Genomic DNA, 21,759 nt, shown 5'->3' on the forward strand with positions numbered 1-21,759 from the left:
TAAAACAGACATTGTTTTAGGTCGTACCGACATAACAGCTAACAAACCAGGTGATATCCTAGCTTTCACAGAGTTTTTATTTGATGAAGATGTAAATCAATAAATATGTAATTTCAGATACACCCATTATGGTTCAGTGATAATCCCCTGGGACTTTATTATATAAAGCATAATTTTGTACAGAGCCCAGTTTGATAGAGGCTTATCTGTCTTGAATCCTAGCCACGTTAATTTAATGAGGTATTAAATCTGTTTCCTTATCTGGACTCAGGGCACTGACTGCTAACTGTTACTATGTTATCTTTCAGGCACCTTGATTTTTCAAAAGCTTCTAATCTAACTAGAATTTGGGACTGAGGGTCTGCCTCCATGAATTCCTGGAGGCTAAGGAAAGGAAAACTCTGCATTTAGCCTTCTTTTCTGGTCCTCACAGAACTCTCCCATGAAAGTTGGTCTGAAATGTCCTGCATTTCAGTTAGCTTATTCATCAGGACACAAATACAGAACTGAAGGTTGACTTGTATTCAACCTCTTAGACAAAAACCACAAAATGGAGGTAAGGTGTATTTAATACAATCAGAAATATTTCAAGTATAATTTACATGAAACATAACTTGGAAAATCTAAGTGCTCTGATGCATATATTTTAAAACCTCATGTCAAGAAATGTCCATTAGTTATTGAAGATGGAGGGCAAATATATACAAAGTATTTTGAGGGACTATCGTATGCTTCATTAAAACAAATGTTCAGGTTGTTTGAAGTAATTAGGTAAGAACAAATAGGAAATCTACAGAAAAAGAAAGCAATCAGAATGATATCCACCAGGTAAGATTTAGAATATTCCTTCACTCTGAATTCTTTGCCAGCTAAAATCATTTTCTAGATCACTCCAATTTCCATGGTGAGACTCCTTTACATTCAGTATCAAAACTAATGATGACATTTATTATTTTGGCTTCACTCTCCTTTTGGCATCTTTATGTTTCTTCCGACAGTCCTAGAAAAACATAAAATCAAAATCCCTTGTTAGGTGTGGCATGGCAGGTTCATAAATAAGACAAGAGTGTGCATATTGTTATTTTGAGAGTAGACTCTTCAGTCAAAGTCTCAAATAATTCCCTCATGTTATTTATATTATTTCTTATACTTCCTCCATTTTTCAATAAATTATTGGAAATTCATGAAGCCATAAAATTTAAAAAAAAGTCTTTGTTAAAAATAAAATAAGTTTCACAGGGTTCAGTAACTATAGAAAGTAAAATTTAGATTATTCAGTGACTGGGTTGTAGAAATCATTTTGGAAGTGCTCACATGTATGTGGAATGTTCAGACTTTTGGCTTTATGGGCTTAAAATGGAAACTGTAATTCAGTCTTTAAAAAAGTTTCATCATTTCCTATTACTTAAGCATGATGAGAACTCAGATCAGTCCCTCAATGGAGCCACTCTTTAGTCTCCTTTCTGCACATGGGTGGATTTAATTAAACAATTAAAACTTCCCTTCCAGCACTATTAATTGTGAGCATTTAAATCATGTTTTCAGTTATCTCAAGTTTCATGCCTTCCTATATTCCTACACCAGGCAAATATTAACACAAAGGTAACATCATATCTATTTCAGGAGACAATTAACATGGCGATACTCACCATACGCAAATTGTTTGTTCTGATCTCCCAAGAATTCCTGCTAATATTGCTTCCCACTCCTCTCCAAAATAAGTCAGAACCTAGAAGGGAAAATAAAGAAGGGCAAGGCAGCACAGTATTATTAAAATAGACAATATTTTAGTGCTGGCATTATCCAGGTCTTCAATTCTAGTTAACATGATTCTCCACCCCCAGTTTATGCTAATTTTCAAAAATATTTTCTTCTTTTAGAAAATGAAAATGTAGATTGTTAGGATTTTTACTGTTTATAAACCATTTACTATGATGTAACTTAGTTTCTGTTTGTGTTAGGCTTCAGAAATGAGTTCAACAGCCTCAGCATTTTCATGTGAACTTTTCTTTGCTATTTTTGTTTTACTGAAGTATAGTTAATTCTCAGTGTTGTGTTAGTTTCAAGTATACAGCAAAGTGATTCAGTTATACACATACAGACTTTTCAGGTTCTCTCCCATTACAGTTTATTACAAGATATTGAGTATACTTCATGTGAACTTTTTAGGGTACTAAAAACTTATGAATTTTGTATGTCTAGCATCTCAGCAAGCCCCTGGAACAAAACAAGCCCTTGCTGAGGATAGCGAGTAAGCTGAGGTGATGAATGGGAAGCTTTCAGTTTCCCAGAGCTTTATGTCAACAAGCTTCTGTCTAAAAAGAGGGGGCTAAAGCATATCACATTGCAAAGGATCAGAATTTTTCCCAATCGGTTCTTACTTGGATGCATGTTAGTATTAATATATCAAAATACACTATGTGTAAATAAAGATGTACTATACATACCATTTAATCAAAAAAATGACTTACCATTAAGTCTCTCATCATTCTTAGAGAAAAAGAAAAATCTAGTAGTCTCTTTCTCAGGTAATGATACTTCTCTGAAGTGAGAAAGATAGAATTGGTCACTTAATTTCAACATTTAGGAAATGTTCACACTGTAAATATAAATGAACTATGCCTTAAATATCTATGCTTTGTGTCTTGCTCATTTTTTCCCTGAGTCAAAGTAATACCACCCTTTCTCTATTCAATATTCTTCGCCGCTACCTATAACTTCGGTAACAAAGATTTAAGTACAAGCTCTATCTTCCCCATGCCGATATCTCACCCAACCACTGCTACCCGTTTTGCTAGTGTTTCCTATGGGGTAGCAGCCAACAAGATGAAGCATCCTCTTCCAGACCAGGGACTTCAGCGGCAGGCTTTCTTCCCTCTGCACAGCATATCCCCCACCCAGTGCTATCCAAATCTCAAGGAAAAGAAACATGCTCCCAATGAAAAAAGACTACAGAGCTCTCTAAAGGAGCCAAAAAAAAGAAAACTGTCTTGAAAAGCTAAACTTAAGATACTTCTATAATATCTCTAAAGCATGTCTAACTCTGACTTTATAAATTATGAACTATATCTGGACAGAAACACATTACTTACTCAGTAGGGCTCTGCTTTTTGTCATCTGTTTCTTCAGTAACATCTTCCTCTTCTGAACTGCTGTCTTGGAAACGAGGGTCTCCCTGCCAGGCGATCTTCCCAGGTTTTACTGCTTCAACTCTATAGGTCTCTATGTCATCAAGACAATGAAAGATGATACAACTGTAACCTAAAGCCCAAGTATTTATGGACACATTCACTTGTTTACTTTCACCATGCATACATATTTCTACATTTTGAATATCTTAATCATTAATTCAAAACATGCAGTATCTTTTTGATTTTCAAATATTGAGAGAAACTTATTTTTTGGCATTGCTAGAGTGATCTCATAAGGAATACAGTAATACTATAAAAAGATATAAAAACTGAAGGTTTATAAATGAGCAATACAATTTACAAGATAGAGCAAAATAAGTGTGACACCTGTGCTAGCACTGAGGAGTCTAAGCTACAACATGATGCAGTGAAACCAGTTTGCCTTCCTGCTTATTCATAAAGGAGACAAGGAACATATCTTTATGTTTTCAATTTCCCAAACTTACTTCTAAACTGCTGAAAAAGCTGCTGCTAAAAGATGTGGATGGTCACTTCAAAAGTCCTCATAATCTCCAAAGCACATAAAACACATCTCCCAGGTTGCTCAGGTATCTTAGCAATCACTTCAAGGCCAATTTCTCACACTTGGCTCTCAAAGTTAGAAAAATTAAAATATCTATATCATACCAACTCTGTTCAACAGTTTAGGACTGACCTTGGTACTCAGGTGTTTCAAACTTTTAGACTATATGTAGGACTTTGGAGGTAAGCCTCTTGAAGTGGAATGAAAAATTGTATATACCGGTGCTATACTTTTCTCTAGGTTCTGGCAAATCTCCAAGGATGAAGTTTGAAACAGCTGGTATATAGATGACACAGCAAATTTGTTTAGAGCCAGGGTTACATATTTCTTCTCCTAACAAACAGCACTGGCTTTCCTGAAGTTATGGCTTCTCCAACTGCATCAAAGATGTAAAGCTATTTAAATATACAACTTCTTAAACATATTTAAATATATGACTATTTCTACTCAACAGAAGAAGGAATGTTGCATATTATTCTCTGGCTTCCCTTCAAATGGCAACTATCCAGAAGTTTGCTTCCAAATTCAAGAACAATTTCTTACTGTGTTAAACATAGCTCTAGGCACATTACATTTATGGTTACATAATGCTGACTGAAATGCTGTTCATTCAGATAGAGAAGAGAATACTGCCTTCGGCTAATGTTAAATCATCACCCTTACAGAAGACTCAATTAAATTCAAACTGCATGAAATGAAAAAGTAAAAACAAACAAAAATGTACCTTCCTTTTCATCTTTGGCGTCAGACTCAAAAAAGGAAAATGTGAACCCGCCGGTTTGTTCATCCCGAGTCATCAGAGCTGGAGTGTCCTGGACTACCTCAGCTTTCTCTCCATCAGAGTCCTCATTCCAAGGTGTGTTATCTTCCTTTTCACTAGTATCTTTTACAGTTTGGAATATTTGTTTTAAATCCGTAGCAATGTTATAATACATTTCTTTAGACACCTCAGGGAGTTTCTCAGCTTCCTCCCTTTTCTTCTTTCGTTTTGCTTTACTGCGTTGACATATATAGAGATCACAAAAAAGTCAATGTTTGGAAAAATTCCAGAAATCAGGAAATAAAAATACCTTACATAACATTAGTCCCATTTTTTCAACCACCAAGAGGATCCACATATGTAACTCACAAGGGCAGAGTCTTAACCAAAAAGCTTTTTATAGACAAAATTATTTCAGACAGCTCCAAGTATTAAACATGAATCATATTCTCCTCTCTTACCCTCTGAACTACACTTCAGAAATTACACCTAAGATATCAGCTATGAGTAAGAAAATTACTTAACTGCAGTGGGCCTCAGTATCCTCATTTGCAAAATGAACCAGGTTAAACCGCATGACTTTTAAGACTCTATCAAATTGTAAAACTGTGAGTTTTATGATACTGGCATTAAAGGATTTAGTCATAATTCTGTTGTAGAAATGCATTATAAATATGTTAAGTCTAGTCTGTCTGGGATGAAATTTTTCTGTTTCCATCAACCTGCTCTCCATTTAGGAATATGTTTTTGTTTTTGGTCTTAACCAGAGTTACACAACAGTCTCCAATACTGAGTTTTTAGATAGTAAAAGATTAAAATCCTTTTTTTCTATTAGAGTCTATTCTATTTATTAGGCCAAATATTCTGTTTTACCTAAAATAATAATGTCCTAAATGATCATCTTACTGGTGGAGACGATCTTATACAGAAAAATTTTTAATACTTCATTAAATAAACCATAGGCTGTAAGTCAAATATGCCTCCTATGAAACTGAGCTCCAAGATCAATGAAACATAATGTAGTGGTTTTAAAAGTGGTCCAAAGGTCCTTTGATACTTCAAGAAGTGGAAGTTAATTCCTGCATCCCTTTCAGTGTGGTCTGTTCTTAATGACCTCTTCTAAGGAACAGAGTAAGGCAGATGTGATTGTGTACAACTACTGAAATAGGGCTATAGAGTGCACTGTGGCTTTCTCCTTGCTCTCTCCCCTTCCCTAATCACTGGCTTTGGAAGAAGTCAGATACCATGGCCTGAGGGCACCCAAACACCCAAAAGGAGAGGTCAACAAAGCAAGGAACTGAGGCCCCCTGCCAGCGGTCAAAAGTGTGAACCATCTTGCAAGCAGGCTGCAAACTTTCAGAGGCTATAGCCCCAGGTGACATCTTGACTACAACCTTTGAGAGCCCAAGCCAGAACTACCTGGTGAAGTGCTCCCAAATTCCTGACCCACAGTAATTGGGACCTAATAAATTTTTAGTTTCAAGCTCTTAGTTTTGGGGCAATTTTTTACATAGCAATACCTAACTGATACATATTTTGGTCCCTAAAAGTGGGGTACTGCTATAAAAGCCCAAAATGTAGGAATGACTTCAGAGCCCACACAATAAGCAGAAGTTGGAAGGTCAGTGAGGAGGGTGTTAGCAAAAGCATGAAAACTCCCTGAAAAAACTGTTAGTAGAAACTACATGACTATTGAGGCTTCAAGAAAGGCCTTGCAAAAAAGTGAAGTAAATGCTATTGGAAAATGGAGGAAAGGAGATCACTGTTATATAGTGGCAGTAGGCTTAGTAACACTGTCGCCTTTATTAACTGGGAAGTAAAAAATGTACCTAATGAGTGGGTGATATAGCAATGGAGATGTCTAGGAAGGTGTTGAAGGTATTTTCTGATTTCTTCTTGCTGCTTACAGTAACATATAAGCAGAGAAAGTGAAACTAAAGAAAGAAGTTTTTTTAATAAGGAGCTAGGACCTCATGGTTTTGAAGATTCCTATTCTCTAGAAGGCAAATAACATAAAATTTAATATCTTCTAAGCAAAGAACAAATCTATTTTCTCAGGAAAATATAGTGTAAAGCAGGTTTTGGCAAAGTACACCCATGGATGAAATCCAAGCCACTGCCTATTTATGTATGGACTGCAAGTTAAGAATAATTTTTATAGTTTGAAGTGACTGGAAAAAACTATATAAAAAGATGGCTTCATAATATGTACAAATTACATGAAATGCAAATTTCAGTGTCCTATTAATAGTTTTACTAGAACACAGCCTACCTTATTCATTTTATGTATTATGTATGGCTCTGTTTCTGCTCTAAGGACAGAGGAGAGTCACTGCAAGAGAGACCATCTGGCTGCAAAGCCTAATATATTTACTATTGTTATCTGAAGAGAAAAATTTGTACACTAGCCTAATTATTAATATAAAGCAAAATTCTTTGTTGAGAACCTAGATATAGCTCAGCAACTCCAACTGTTAAAACAAGAGGGCTTCTTATGAGTTTAAAGGTATTACTGCTCGGCAGTCCCAGCAGATTTTTGGCTTTTGTCTAATGAAGTGAACCCCAGAAAGATTCACAGGAGACCCAAATACTTTAAGACAATTAAAGGAACAGAAACACCACTAGATTTGACAGGTAGGTACAGAGACATTCCACAATGAGGAGGCTTGTATGGTCTGCATGTGATTCTTTTTAAAAGAAACTTTTAATTTTGGAATAATTTTAGATTTACAGAAAAACTAGAAACAGATTTACAGAAAAACTACAAATAACCTTCACCTAGTTTCCCCTCATAGTAACATCTTACATAGATATGAAACAATTGCCAAATCTAAAAGATTAACACAGATACCTTACTAGTAACTATAGCAGTTTAATTTACCTTTCTTTTGGTTTATCATCCTGCTTTCTTTCGTAAGTGGCATGATCATGCCTTGTTGGATCATAATGTATGATGTCCCTATTTAAAAAAGGAGAGTGATAAGTTGGAAGGGACAAATCAGAATATAAATCCAAAAAACTAATAGCAAAACATAATGCAAAACCAGGACAATTCCACTTTTGAACAAGACAAAGGCATAAATATCAAGTAAGTATATCAGGAGCTCCTTAGAAGCAATTATATTTTAAATTACCCAGTTCTAAGGGGATCTTTGAAAATTTTTAAAATATTATTTTAAAACAGGAAAATATATATAGATAAAATGATATACTATTGGGATTTGTATAAAATACAAATTTTCAGTAGGGAAAGTAGGGGGGAGTGAGTAAAGTATAGAAGAGAAAACTGGTCACATGTTAGTGATTGGAGAAGTTGGGTGATGGTACCCAGGGGTTTCATTACACTAGTCTCCCTAAGTTATATCTTCTCCACAATAAACTGTTACATTTATTAATATTTAAACAGTTGTCCATTTTTTCAGTAATAATAAATACAGAAAAAATTTTAGATTAGTTTCTTGAAGTGAATCACTAGGTAAGTATAATATTAAGAGTCTGATACATATACTAACTGCTCTCCCCAAGAAGTTGAAAATGGCCTAATTTTGTGGCAAAGGAAGAGAGAAGAGTGAGATGAAATATAAGACATACTTAAATTTCTTAGCAGCTACTGATCCTTTGCTTGTAGAATTGCTTAAGCTGATCTGCAAAACACTCTGCACAACATTCAGGGCTTTCAATTTTTCTGCAGCAAGCTCTTCCTCCTCAGCAGTTTTCTTTTCATTTATTTCTTTGAGGGAAGAGGATAATTAGTAATCTTCTGGCAAACATAACTTGAGAAATCTCAATAATCAAATATTTATCAACCACTTAAACATGTGCAAAGCACATTAAGATAGGAAGAACAAAAGCTAAACCTTGTTTTGCTATCCTCTCTGTCCCTAAGCCCCCGATGTCACAGTGAATCCAGAAATTGCATGACCAGCAAACAAAATTCCCATTTCTACTTATAATTATAAAAATGAAATATGAAATTAATGGCTTTCAGTGGCAAGTCTAAGTTTTTAAGGTAAAGATTGACAAATGTAATAGAGCAAGATAGTAATTACAAAACTAAAGTGAATAAAGATTCTTTGATTTTTTTGTAACAACCTAGAAATTAATCTAAATTACATGTAAATCTAAAAGTGAAAGACAGTGAAAGGTGGTAATTTTACTGACTATTAACACGGCATGTTAGCAGACAGTTACTTTAGCTTTTAAACTCAGTAATAAATATCACAGGAAGAGAGACTACACACAGGGCATTGTGGAATCCTATAAGCTGGCTTTCTTATTTACTAAAAACAGACACGTATCAGGGAACAAAGTTAAACATTTAACAGCCAGTTTGGATTATAAGAGAAAACATAAAAGAAGTCTGAGCCTTAAAGACCTTTTCAAATTACTGCAGGACATAAACAACTAAATAACAAAAATTAACAGAATAAAACACTGATTTTCATAAGTTTTCTATACAGATGGCCCAAAAGTATCTAAGGGTTCAAAAGAGGTAGGGATTATGTTCAGTTGGATTAAGAAATGTTTTACAAACTAGGCATAGTCTAAGACAAAGTAGTCCCCTGAGGAAGGAAGAGAGCATGCTAGGAAACAAAATGAACGTGTACTGAAATAAAAAACTGCCAAGAGTTTACACTGCATTAGGCTAAACCATGTGCAACTGCTCATATTCAATGATTTCTGACTTCAAAAAGTGGCAATTTAAATTTTATCCTAATATCGACAATTAGGCAGTAGAACAGAATGTTAGGAAGAGCTCGGTATATTGGTAGGCTGCTTACCTGCAGGACGGTCTTTGTGCAACACACAAAAAATTCAGTCTCAAAGGTTCCCAAGGAACCTCTGATACAGGCTCTTCCCAAGGTTCTGTAAGACCCTATGGCTTTAGCCTTTTTTTATACATGAATATTTTCCACATGTGGGTCATCTTTGCTCCTGACTTTTCTGCTGAGCTCCCAATTATTCTTTCCTCAATGCCTGATGCATATTTCTCACAGGTCTATCTAAAGTTGACAAGCAGAATAGTCAGGAGCAAAGATGACCCAGATGTGGAAAATATTCATGTAAAAATGAAGGCTAAAGCCACACAGACTACAGAACCTTGGGAAGAGCCTGTATCTCAAAGCAAATGGAAAATTTAGGAACCAAGAATTATGAAGAAAACAAGGAAGTTATAGTGCAATAGAAGCAAAGGGAAGAGAACATTTCAAGAAGGATGATCAGCAGTAACAAATGCCACAGGCAGGCTGAAGGGTGAAGCTTGAGAAGATGCCACTGCATCTGGTAAACCAGTTATTCACAGCTTTGAGGGAACTCACGCTAAAGAGTTATAAATATGAGACAGACAAAAGTGGCAGGAGTTAGAAAGCAACATCTATAGCTTCTTGACTAATCCCAAGATTCTATCCATTCCTATGTTATCAACATGGGATCTGAGTGAAAAGTTCTGAAACAATAAGTTGGTATGGATCCTAGAGAACTTACTCTCAGAATACTTGTTTTCAGAAATGTATAATATACATAATAATCACCTCAAAGAATTGAAAGTATCATATCCAGAGATTGTACTTTCAATAAAATCAACTGCTTCTAAATTAGATGCAATTTATTTTTTATTTCAGGCTTAGAACTGAAAAAAAAAAATGGGAATGGCAACTAAAACTGGCAGGGTTGAAGAAATGGTTTTTTGAACCTATGAGACCTAATTATGTCTGTAGAAAGAGCGAAGAGATACAAGAAAGTTAAGTGTGAAGATGCAAATGAGAAAGGGAGGAACAGGAGGTATAAATGGAGAAGATCAAGATGCAGATTAGATAAACTCAGGAAAGAAGAAAAAAGAAACGACAGAGTAGTTCTGAGATCGGAAAGGAAAGCAGGGAGCTACTTGAAGTGGCCATCCTCTTGGTCAAATAGGAGATGAGGTCTTTTGCAAAGGATAAGAGCAGAAGATCTTGTAAAGAACGTTTAGAACCGCTGCTGATGCTTCCGACAGCATCAATGCTGTTAAATATATTCAAATAAGAATGAATTTAAGTAGAGTGACACTCAATGATACATTGCTTTAAAAAATCAGCATCGAGCATGAACACTTTCTTTAAGTAAGCCAAGTCTTACACAACCTCACAAGGACCTGTTGACCTATTGCCAGGTAGGGTCCTTGACTTCTAACACCAGGACTGGGATGAGGGAAGATGGTACCTTTGGCAGATGCTATTATTCCTGTCTTTTCTGGCAGCTTCAGGTAATTAAAATTTTATAAGTAAATTAATATGTACAAGTGTTACATGTACATATAACACACCATGTACATGTAACACTCCGTGTGTTATATGTACATAAAACACTTTTCTATGTGTTAAGTGAAGATGCTAGATGAGTTTATTTCTTAAGGTATGCCAGCTATGACACCAGGACTGTTTGTTTGGACAATGAGTCATTTACCTTCATGTTCGTCTTCACTATCACTTTCTAGAAATCGGGAGTCCATGCGAAATCTGTCATCAGTGCCAAAGCGAGACTGCAAATTCATGAGCTAAAGAAAAAACACAAAGACAACTGACAGTCGCATTCCCAAGAAATTACTTATAAACAAGACCCTCCAAGTATATTTCCCACGCTGTGAAATTTACTACATTAATGCTTGCATAACCTCACCTACCCATGAACCAAACAAAGAGGGCCATGGAGGTCTCAATCTCAAAATAAAAACCCTAATGTTAGAGTTTGGGCAAGGTCTGCCTTCATTAACCTAGATTTAAGGACTATGTTGAAAAAATAAGAGCATGTTACAAATTTTTTTATTTTCAGTCTTCACTAACCTTCTGTCCAGCTCTGCCCTCAAACTGAGGTTTAATTCTGAACCTGTTATTGTCATCTTCGGAACAAGATTCCTCATCATCGCTGCTGTCAAACAGCTTCCCAGAGGCTCTACCCATGGACTCCTGTTGCATAAGGACAGAAATGTTTATTAATAACCAAGACAATCACTATTTCCCTCATTATGCAATTTTCCTCCTTACACTTAAGAAACGACTCAGATGCATATCCCAGGAAACAGGGTGGTGGTTATAATGGAAACTCTTGACTCAGTGATATTTACATGGCCCCTTGGGTCTCCAGAGGCTCCTAATGCAGCCTGAAAGGGGGGCAGTTATTATATGTAAGAACATTTTCTGCATGGTTTCACTAATATTGATGTCACTTTGCAGAGGACAGATTTATGTGGGAGAAAATCTCTAAGGCCACTGTAGCATCCATGCGTGGTGGTCTGGGGAGTTTTGTGTTTCACTGTGGCTCCCAGAGGAAATTTTATGTTGAGCGCAGCAGTCGTGGGCAGGTTTTGGTATGCAATACGCAGAAATGGATCTGCATGCCCATATGGACATTTTAAATTTCTTACTTTTACCAATTCCTCTCCTGGATGGCTTTGCTCCCGAGTGGATGTCTCCTCTGTTTCACTTTCACTATTGGAACCAAAAATGATGTGCGTCGGCTTGTCCTTTGGATGACCATCCTAGAGTGGTTATCAAAAGCATTACCTTTAAGACAACCTCTCATCTCCTTCCCCAAGTAAGTCTATTTCCCACCCTATTTTTTCTCTAGTGAATGCTGCCATCATCCCAAGATAGAAACTTCTCGCTTTCCATTTCCAGTTGATCACCAAGTCCCAAGGGTTGGGCCTTCCTGCTATTTAAAAAATATATTCCCACAGTCACTGCCTTGGTTCTGGCTCAAAACCTCCTAAAGGCTGTCTATCCCCGTTCCTTTATTTGTCCCATTTGATTTGTTGTTCTCACCACGTCCTGAACCATTTGCCCCAAACAGAAGTTGGCAAACTTTCTCTGTCAAGGGCCAGAGAATAAATATTTTAGGCTTTGCAAGCCACATATAGTTTCAGTTCTATATTTTTCTTTTTAAAACTCTTTAAAAATGTAAAAACCATTCTTAGCTAGGAGGCTCTTTTAAAACAGGACATGGGCTCGTTTGCCAATTCCTGTTCCAACACAACTAAGCTTTCCTCCCTTGCTTTCAGTCCTTTAGTCTTTTCCCAGACTTAAGAATAAACTCCAGCCCTGTAGCCTACTTCTCTCTCTCACTTCTCACCACCTTGTACTCTATTTAATCAGTTATTGCAAATATTCACTTTTGAACAAACTGCTGCCTTATAATGCCTTTCCTCTCTCTTTCTACTCTTTTGCCTCTGCCAGACCAATTTCTACTGAATTTTTCCCACTAGACTCAGGTCAGCTGGGGAAGTACCCACTCCCTGGCACTGCCAACAAACTGGTCTGCTTCCTGGCAGAGCACATAGGCACACTTCTTTCCCATTGCATGGAACCGAACTGTGAGCCAACACTGCCTGATAGTGATCTTTTCTATAAATCAAACACTTGCTGTAAAGGCCTGGAACTTTGTAGGAACTTAACAAATTCTTGAAAAAATGAATAAAGTCCCATTATAGTAAATCTTCGTAAGACACGACTCACTTGACAGGAGATATATATGGCAATTGAGATGTACTAGTACACATCATTTAACTATATCAGTAATATTTTCTAAAGCAATATACAGATATACTATATAGACACAAGGACATAAAACACAAACATTCAGCTCTAAAGGGGACTGCCTACCTTTGTGGGAAAGAAAGAGACCAGACCTGGAGAGAGTTCTTAGTAAATTCCTAGACTGAAAATATACTCACCAAATTTGCCAGAGCATTGTGAACCAACTTCTTTTGGACTTCTTTGGCTTTCTGCCTTGCCTCTAAGGCTGCCAAACGTTTCTGATTATCTTCAGCATGCTTATCCTTAGCATTAACATCTGATGAACTATTAACAGGAAGTGGGAAGTCAGGTTTGCTTCCCTGGGAGTCTCTCCTTGAGGAAACCTCTGGTGGTTTCTCAGGGGCCTGGGAGCTGCACAGATCAGGCCTTCTTTCAGAACCTTCACCTGACTGTCCAGTCCTGTGGCAACAGTCTTCATCAAGGCCTCTGCTAGGAGTCTTAGCACCACAACTTAAAGATTTCTTATCTTTCAGTGGCAACAGACTAGAAATAGGATTTCTATTTCTCTTTTCTGAACTGTTAGGGGACACCAGTTTGTGACTCTGTTTCACAAAAGACTGTCTCTTTTGAGGCTGAATTTGGTTTGCATCATTTGCCTCCTTTCCATGCTGAAAAGGAGTCTGTTCATTTGATAGGCCATTAGTGCACAGGGACCATTTTCCCATGGACATGTTCCTCGGTTCCTCAAGTTTCAAGGAAATTTGATCTTTATTAATATTATTAGAGGCAACACTCTCTTGCAAGGATTTTTTCACTGATTCCTTTCCATAGAGACAGCCCACTCCTTTGAAAGCCTGAAATTTTGGCTTTAAGGTATTTTCCTTTGGTTTCTGTTTTCCACGTGGGTTCTCTCTTCCTTCTAAAAGAGAAGCCACAATCTCCTCAGGGTGAATACACTGCTGGCCTCTGCGGGGGTCACCTGGAGTCCTTTGGCTCTTGGAGGCCCTGTCACGCTTGGCAGTGGTTTCCTGGCCATTGCTCTCAGTCTTTTCTTTTGGAGCCTCCTGGTTACTGCCAGCCAACTGTTCCAAATCAGCCAAAGTCAGATTCACACGGAGACAGTTTTCCATCAAGGTGTTATACTCCTTATCTCCTTCACACTCAGTCGATTCTGATGCAGAATCAGCATCCTCACTGCTGCTGGACTCAATCAGAGATTTACAATTAAGAGGCTTAACTCTGTGACTGAGGGCTATCTCTACTTTGTTTTTTCTTTTTTGTTCTTTAACACAGCCATCAGAAAGATCATACTTTTTTCTGTTTTTCAAGTAAGTCTTCTTGTCCATAGACTTTTCTGTTTGTGAAAAATCTACACCGTTTTCGATCTTACCAGAACTTTTTTTCATTGCAATGATTTCATCTGTATCTCCTGAATCAGAGTCACAACCATTTTCCATAACATTATTTTCACTGTTGAGGCAAGAGACACTGTTTTTGAGGCCTAAACCTGTTGAAGTATGAAATTTGTGAAAATCAGATTTAAAATCATCCCTTACAACTTCAAAGGGATCATTTTCAAATTCATTTGAGGACCATGTAGTTTTCTCTAAGTTTTCCTCTCTTGCAATCATTAGTCTCAATTCATCTTCAGAATCAATATCATCATCAGATATGCTATTTCTGTTTTTGGTAGTTTCTAAACCAGAAGTCTGAAAAAATACATTTTTAAATTTCTGATGATCAAAATCAGTTATATTGGGTGATTTAGGAGTAATGGAATTATGAGGTGTTTTTTGTGCAACCTGTTGTATTAAACGCGGACTTTCCATTACGCTATTAGGTTTTGATCTCATGGTTAGAAATGCAGTAGAACCCTCATTCTTCTGCACTTTTATTATCTTCCTGGCAGGGCTGTGAAAGTCAGAGAATTCTCCTCGCCGTTTCTTACTCATAGGATCATTCCCTCCTTCCAGTTCCCAGGTGAGGCTGGATATAGGCACAGCATTTGTGAAATCCTCCCCTATCTTCTTTAAGTTGTGGCAGTATTTTGAGGGATCATACTTCATGATGTCACCAACAGTTAAGGAACAAAAAAAGGCACTAGGTTTTAGAAAAACCTATCAATCTGGTGAAGCAAAAGAATACTGTTTAATCTTGAGCAAATCATTGATTCATTTTACCCTCAGTTTCCAATCAAGCAAAAAAGGACTTCATTAGGTAACTCAGGGTCTTTGGAACTGACATGTCTATGGCATGTCCAGAGTGAAAACCAACGATCATCAATCACTATTAACTGGAAGAAATTACTTGGGTTGTATATGTATATTACAACAAACTGATTTAAGATTATATTCTAGGTACTTTTCTATATGTCTGAGAAATCTATTCACTGCTAACATCATAAAGCAGAGTATAGAGGGGAAGTCAGAGAGGGAACAACTAGACACTGAGCGTTGGTTATCTCAAACCTGAGAATCAAAGATTTTCCAACATTTTGATCACTCCTGTCTTTTCAATGCTGGCTCATCTTAGACCTGATTCTCTTAGCTCAAACATCTACTTCACATTTTACTCACTCTCTGAATTCTTGCAGGTCTTTCTTAGAAGGCTAATAATTATCAGATCTGTTTTGTGCTAACCCTGTCCAGAAAGATTCTAGTCAATGTCAGTGGCATTGGCTGATTTCCTAAAACATACGAATAGACAAGCATAAGTTGCTTTAATCTCTCACTCCTGAAAAGTTCCTTTGTTCACTTAGTAACTACTGAATACCTGACTAATTATATGTGAAGTGTGTCAAATAGTGTCTATTATCTCTTGGCTTTACACTATCATTTCAAATCCTCCTCTCTGCTGTCAAAAGGTACTTTTATGACTGCACTGTGTTCCCTGGCCCTTCCTTAGTTCCTTTGGAAATGGCTTTGAATCCATGTCAAATGAGAGGAATGATATATAAATTAATAAATAAAATTGCTGGTTTAACAAGCATCATTTGTATCACTTACTTGTATAAAACATCACTACATTTTCTCATCCTCTAATTGTTTCATACATGTAGGTAAGTGGATCTTACCTTACAGAAATTGGGAACATAAAAACTCTTAAACATCTAAAGATTTACTGACAGCAGCAGTGAAACTCTGAAGATACGAAGTTAACTTCTGCAAGTATCCATCACTGTAATCAACAATAATTTCTCTGAAAGGTCAACTGCTAAGGATATTTTACATTTACGTTCATTCTTCAGATGAAGGACAGGTAAGACTCTTCCAAATTTACTCACAACCCAATTCTAAAAGAAAAAAGGATATATTTATTATGCTTGTCACAAACAGAAAAAATTAACCATTCTGCATAAATATAACTTACGAAAAAAGAATACAGAAAGAAGGAAAATTGGGGCAGTTGTTGATCCCATATAAATCACATAGGATGGTACAGAAATAACAGCCATTAAAAAGGCAAACTTGGGACCTGATTGGACTCCTCACCACCTCTATTCCCCTCAGGAGACTTGCCTCCATGTGGGTTTTTATCTCTCTTTCTAAAATGGGGGAAACCTGTGCTTTCCCAAGAGCTGTAAATGCACATGGAAGATCATAAAGCACTATTCATGTTAACTGCTTCAAAGCAAGAGAGAAAAAAAAGCAATTGCTTTAAACGTGATGTTCATGGTCATTTGGTCTCAGGAATTGATTCCCAGGCTACTCAGCCTACCAGGGGTGACATACTTTGTGTCCTGGTACTTCTGTTCCTGGCACAGCTTTCACATGGAAATCCACCGTTTTCATCTTTTCTAATAAGCTGGTGTTGCCTGTTGTTGATATTCCTTTCTTTGCTTTTGCTTCTTCTCTCTCTTGAGCCAATCTGAATCAAAGAAAAAATACAAATAAGAGAGTTAAAATAACCAATCACACTATTAACCAAACTTCTGTCTTGTTTTCTTGTACTATAAAGCTGTTTAACTTCATAGGTGTCATTTAGGGTCTCTCAGCTTTTCCCTTTCAACTTATGTACTTTTGGCATTTTATCGATTTTTAATCCCTTCTCTTTGTTATGAGGGAAAGGTCTCTTCTTTCAGAGTCTAATCTGCTAAATCTTGAATATTACTACTCTCATAATGAAGAGAATGCAGAATAGAATGCCAACTCAACCTTCCAATTCAAACTCCCTATCTGATTCGGGCCTGGTCAACTGTGGTGACCAATTCTCATTGGCCTCTTTGCCTCTGGTGTGGCTCTTTTATGTTTTAACTTCCAAGATTCCCGCTCCACAGGCAGATGTACAGAGGTACTCAAAGGCAGCATCACTGTGTGCTCACCCTGCCCAGGATGAGTGCCCCAGTTCTTGCCTATAATAGGCACCAACGTACTGCTGAATGAAAGCCTCATCGCTACCCTGTTCACAGAGGCCGACAGCTGAAGAACAAAATCCTCACCTTCGTCTCCAGACTAGTTCCACAAAATTTGATTTAGACCTTATTTTTCCTTGTGGCATTTTTTTGCCTGAGAACAATCTTAAAGCTCTCTTGGTCACTTCATTTGTACATTCCAAAAATGTCTCCTATTTTGAAAGCACCCAAACTCATACAATCTTTTCTCCCCAAGGATACTTTTAGGATCTTAAAATGCTTTAATAGTTTTTACATTGCCTTGTTCTTAAATTTTAAGCATAATTAATCTTATGCGTCTCTTACAGGGATCCCTATTATCTTTATGTTTTTGTATGACACTTTCATTAACAGTTTAAAGTTAACGTAAGCAATTTGGTACCATCTATTAAAATTTTAAGTGTGCTTAACTCCATGACATAGCAACTCCTTTTGTTGACATACACACCAGAGGGACCCCTGTACATATATAGAAGATATCTTCAAGGGTCATCTCTTATGAAGAGAAAGTGGAAATGGTCTAAAGGTCCATGAATGGGGGATGATTAACTAGATTGTGGCATATTTTCTAAAATAGTACTAAATAGGTATTACAAAGAAGGGGAAGACCTACATCATCATAAAAGGTTGTGTCTAAAAAGCTGCAAATAAGTACATATTTTTTAGGTTAAAATACACATATATAAGAGCATTATCTTCTTTGGTGGGGTCTGGGGTCATAGGGAGTCTCAGTTAAGAAGGATTTTAGCTCTACCTATAATGCATAAATTTGCTAAAACTCCAATAATATGTGATAGTTTCAAATCAATTAAGTGAACATATAAAATCACTTACAATATTAAGAAATTAGTGTGTTAATGTTTGGATTAAATCAAATACAGCAAACCTTACCTGTGCAAAAAACTTTCCTTTGCTAGCTGAATTTGCAGTGTCCCACCTTTCCATTTTGTTTTATTTAAAACAGACATACCTATAAAGCAAAGAATTAGTACCCAAGTACATAGCAATGCAAAAATATATTTCAGCATGTGCTTTTACTAATTAGTATGAAAAAAAGAAAACTTGTTTATCACAAACACACAAAGGAAAGAGAATAAGGAAAGTGAGACTGGAAAGAGGAGGCTTAGGTCCCATTCTTATCTTGACCACTTATTAGATTCTTATATTCCCTATTGTCTCATATAACTGTAAGATTTGAATGAGGCAAATGTGCAAACCTTAAAGCAAAATTTGTCATTTGTTTATAAAGTAATGTCAGAAATCTCTGGCAAATGGTTGGTATTTATTTAACATATCATTGTTATTTGCCATACTAAAACTATAGATTAATGTAATGTTCTTAGGGAGAATCAGAGGACACTGGAATCCTACAGCTCCTCATTCTTATTTATCACCTCATACTAACTATCACCGCATAACCTGCAAACATACTAGCACAAGCAACTAAACTGTGTTTGAACTACTGTACCACAGTAGCTGATTTTTCTCAGTATCTGCTATCAGCTTCCTTAATAATTATCACTAAGAGAAATTTCTATGAGACAGGTACTATGCTAAGTATAAAAGTATTATTCAATTTCATATTCATAGTAATATTAAGAGACAAGCAATATCTTGGTCATACATCAGATCAACAAACTGGGTCTTCTACTTTAAATAAAATTGCTAGGTCACACAGCAGAACTGTGTTCTTAAAACTGCAATGTACTTGTCATATGTTTCCCAGCTGGACAGATAATATTACAAAAGGCCAATGGCCTTCCTTCTCTATTAGCATGTTTCCTCCTCGATGTCTTTTGACCTTTCAGTCTCCAAATAATTAGAATGTATTTCTACATTAGTGGCAGTATGAATTACCTCTCGCTCTTTGTTCACTGAAAGCCACAGCTGGTCCTCGGTTTTCTTAAACTTATTGATAGATAATTCATAATTTCAAGGATATGATCTTATAAGGGCATAATATAAAGCCCTCTTCTAATAGCATTTATTAACAAGAATTATTTGCCTGAGGAATGAACACCCTGAGGAGCGGGGTATGGCATACTATCCAGTAGGGTATAGGTAACATGCAGTTTCTATTAAAGTGTGGTCCTTTGTCCACAATATTTGAGAATGCCACTTTTGAGCAAACTCATTGGTAATGTGCTACCATATGTCATGCATTATGGAATGAATTTAAATATCGAACTGTAGAATATCAGAATTCTATTCATCATGGTTGTCCCTCTCAATGACGTAAAAGTGGCTGTTTAGATTTAGAATCAAAGTTATTCCAAATTACACAGTGACAGGAAATGGTAAATGGTATAGAAAACATTCATTACATTTTTTCAGGTCAGCTTCTGTTACTCTGATGTTGATATATGCAAAGACTTTCTGTGGGTTTCCTAAAAAAGAAAAAAAATTTTTAAATTCTCACCCAGAGAATAATGTAAAAATGACTTATAAATTTAAAAAAGACCTCTTAGAAATTTACTCTTTCAAAAAAAAAACCTTGTTTATTTTTCATTGGCTGCAAAGATTGCAAATTTTAAAGCATTATTACCTAAATATTTTAAAAGAAAATATGTATGAGAAAAAGGTCAAGCAGTCAGTTAAGGAAACACTTTGCATGTTTATATGTTAGTGGTATTCTAACAGGACACTTAGTAATTATTAGAATTTTAGCTCTGAAAATTTAAAGCAACATGTTTCAGAAATTGGATGTTTGGGAATTCCCTGGAGGTCCAGTGGTGAGACTTTGGGCTTTCACTGCAGAGGGCATATTCAATCCCTGGTCAGGGAACTACGATCCTGCAAGCTACATGCTCCCTCCCCACCAAAAAAAAAGTGTGGGGGGGGGGAATGTTTGGGAATTTAGAATTTTTTTATTTCATACACAATACCTCCAAGGCATATGTGCTGGGATGGGGTTAGTACTATACTATCATAATGAAATAACATCACTTCCAGTGTTCAGGGCTAACATTCATCTTTGGGGGTTCCTTTATTTTGTGATATTTGACTTGCGTTATATTTGCTTTAATTACCTATGAAGAACTCTCAATTTACCTTGATCATCTTTCCGAGTGATGATCTCCACATCAGAAACATCTCCAAATCTGCTGAACTGATTCTGCAGGTCTGCCTCAGAAATATTCTGCCCAAGACCACCCACAAAAAGGCGTTTCATTTCTCTGTTGGCTTTCATCAAGGCTGGACAAACACTCAGGGTGTTCTCCTGGAAAAAAATTTCTACCTAGAGTTCTTTTCCTTAAATCTAAAACAAGCAAACAACAACAAAATAAAACTCAAACCAACCAACAAACCAAAAAACCCTAAACTCCTTTCCCTGAAGCTTCTATGCCAACTGGTTGCCTGGATTTGTGCTTCCCTTCCTATTGTACTGTTCCCAACTCTATTCCTGAAGACTCTGTTCACACACTACATCCTTGTTCTTCATGAATGCATTTTGGAACAGTACCTCTACACACAGACACGGGTGCAGATGGACATCCCTCTAAATGACCACAATATTACACTCTACTCCTCCTGAGTTTACTAATCCATACTGTTAAGGTGTTTCTCCTTTATTCACTCACTTTAATAAACCGACAGAAATGGGATGGGACGTATTAACCTCTACGGGATCTTCCCAACCAGGTCTCCCAGACTACAGGCAGATTCTTTCCGCTCTCCATCTTCAAGCTTCTCATAGTCAAATGAGAAGTAAGCAAAGGTTACAATTGCAATACTATATTACAACAGAAATACATACCAAGTGGTTTTCAGGCACAAAAAGAGCAACGGATATAAAAGCTAATACAGATTTTTTTTTCTTTTTAACACTATCAGACAGCGTTGCACGAAGTAGTTTGCAGGCACCTTTTTTCAGATTAGCAAGAGAGGTGAAGTCATTTTCCCAATGCCATTCAGAGAATTAGCGGTGAAGCTAACGCAAATCTAATTTCAGAATCCGTAATTCTTAACATTGTACTAGGAGGCTGTTGGATTAGATGGGACTCGGGAAAACTCTTCCAGAGATACTGGGATTTAAGGCCTATAATGCCTCTCGCTTAGCGCCCAGCTGTGCTCAACTCCCAACAAGCCCCTCCTCCCCCAGCTGACAGACTCCGCACACACGGAACCCCAAAACAAACGCCAAAATGCCAGAGCATGGGTTGAGACCTAGGCGTGAGCCACGGCCTATATCTTCCGGGTAGCTTCCTCTGTCCCAAACCTACCCACCCCATCCTTTCTCTGAGAAGACTTGAACACGAGCACAGTGAAGGTAGGCCAATTAGCCCCTTCCCATCCCAGGCCCCAAGCCCCGGGCTCACCACCTCTTTTTCTACATCCAGCGCGGCTTACAGGTCTAAATTCTAGTCACGCGTCCCAACAAGTACCCT

General features: G+C 36.9%; 1 protein-coding gene across 1 annotated transcript; it reads right to left on the bottom strand.

Moving 5' to 3' along the window:
• Nucleotides 1-101: 101 nt before the first annotated feature.
• Nucleotides 102-20,938, bottom strand: NOL8 (nucleolar protein 8). Its single transcript, XM_065946872.1, has 16 exons — nucleotides 20,423-20,938; nucleotides 19,696-19,758; nucleotides 18,263-18,341; nucleotides 16,713-16,848; nucleotides 16,205-16,273; nucleotides 13,179-15,050; nucleotides 11,874-11,987; nucleotides 11,293-11,415; nucleotides 10,916-11,006; nucleotides 8,066-8,204; nucleotides 7,356-7,433; nucleotides 4,439-4,710; nucleotides 3,093-3,222; nucleotides 2,472-2,542; nucleotides 1,650-1,729; nucleotides 102-1,000 (listed from the first exon to the last, which is right to left on the bottom strand). Exons 1-16 carry the CDS (start codon nucleotides 20,559-20,561, stop codon nucleotides 950-952), a joined length of 3,507 nt encoding a protein of 1,168 aa, XP_065802944.1. The 5' UTR covers nucleotides 20,562-20,938; the 3' UTR covers nucleotides 102-949.
• Nucleotides 20,939-21,759: the final 821 nt, after the last annotated feature.

This window comes from Muntiacus reevesi, chromosome 10, assembly GCF_963930625.1.
Source record: "Muntiacus reevesi chromosome 10, mMunRee1.1, whole genome shotgun sequence".
Classification (NCBI taxonomy): domain Eukaryota; kingdom Metazoa; phylum Chordata; class Mammalia; order Artiodactyla; family Cervidae; genus Muntiacus; species Muntiacus reevesi.

Bases quoted from the DNA above. Each gene is read 5' to 3' on its own strand.
- NOL8 (XM_065946872.1), bottom strand. From the start codon at position 20,561: ATGAAAGCCAACAGAGAAATGAAACGCCTTTTTGTGGGTGGTCTTGGG. The intron at 19,759-20,422 runs GTAAATTGAGAG...TTTCTTTTTTAG, and splicing joins CACTCGGAAAGATGATCAAG to GAAACCCACAGAAAGTCTTT. The intron at 8,205-10,915 runs GTAAATGACTCA...CTTCCCTCAAAG, and splicing joins TAGTGAAGACGAACATGAAG to AAATAAATGAAAAGAAAACT.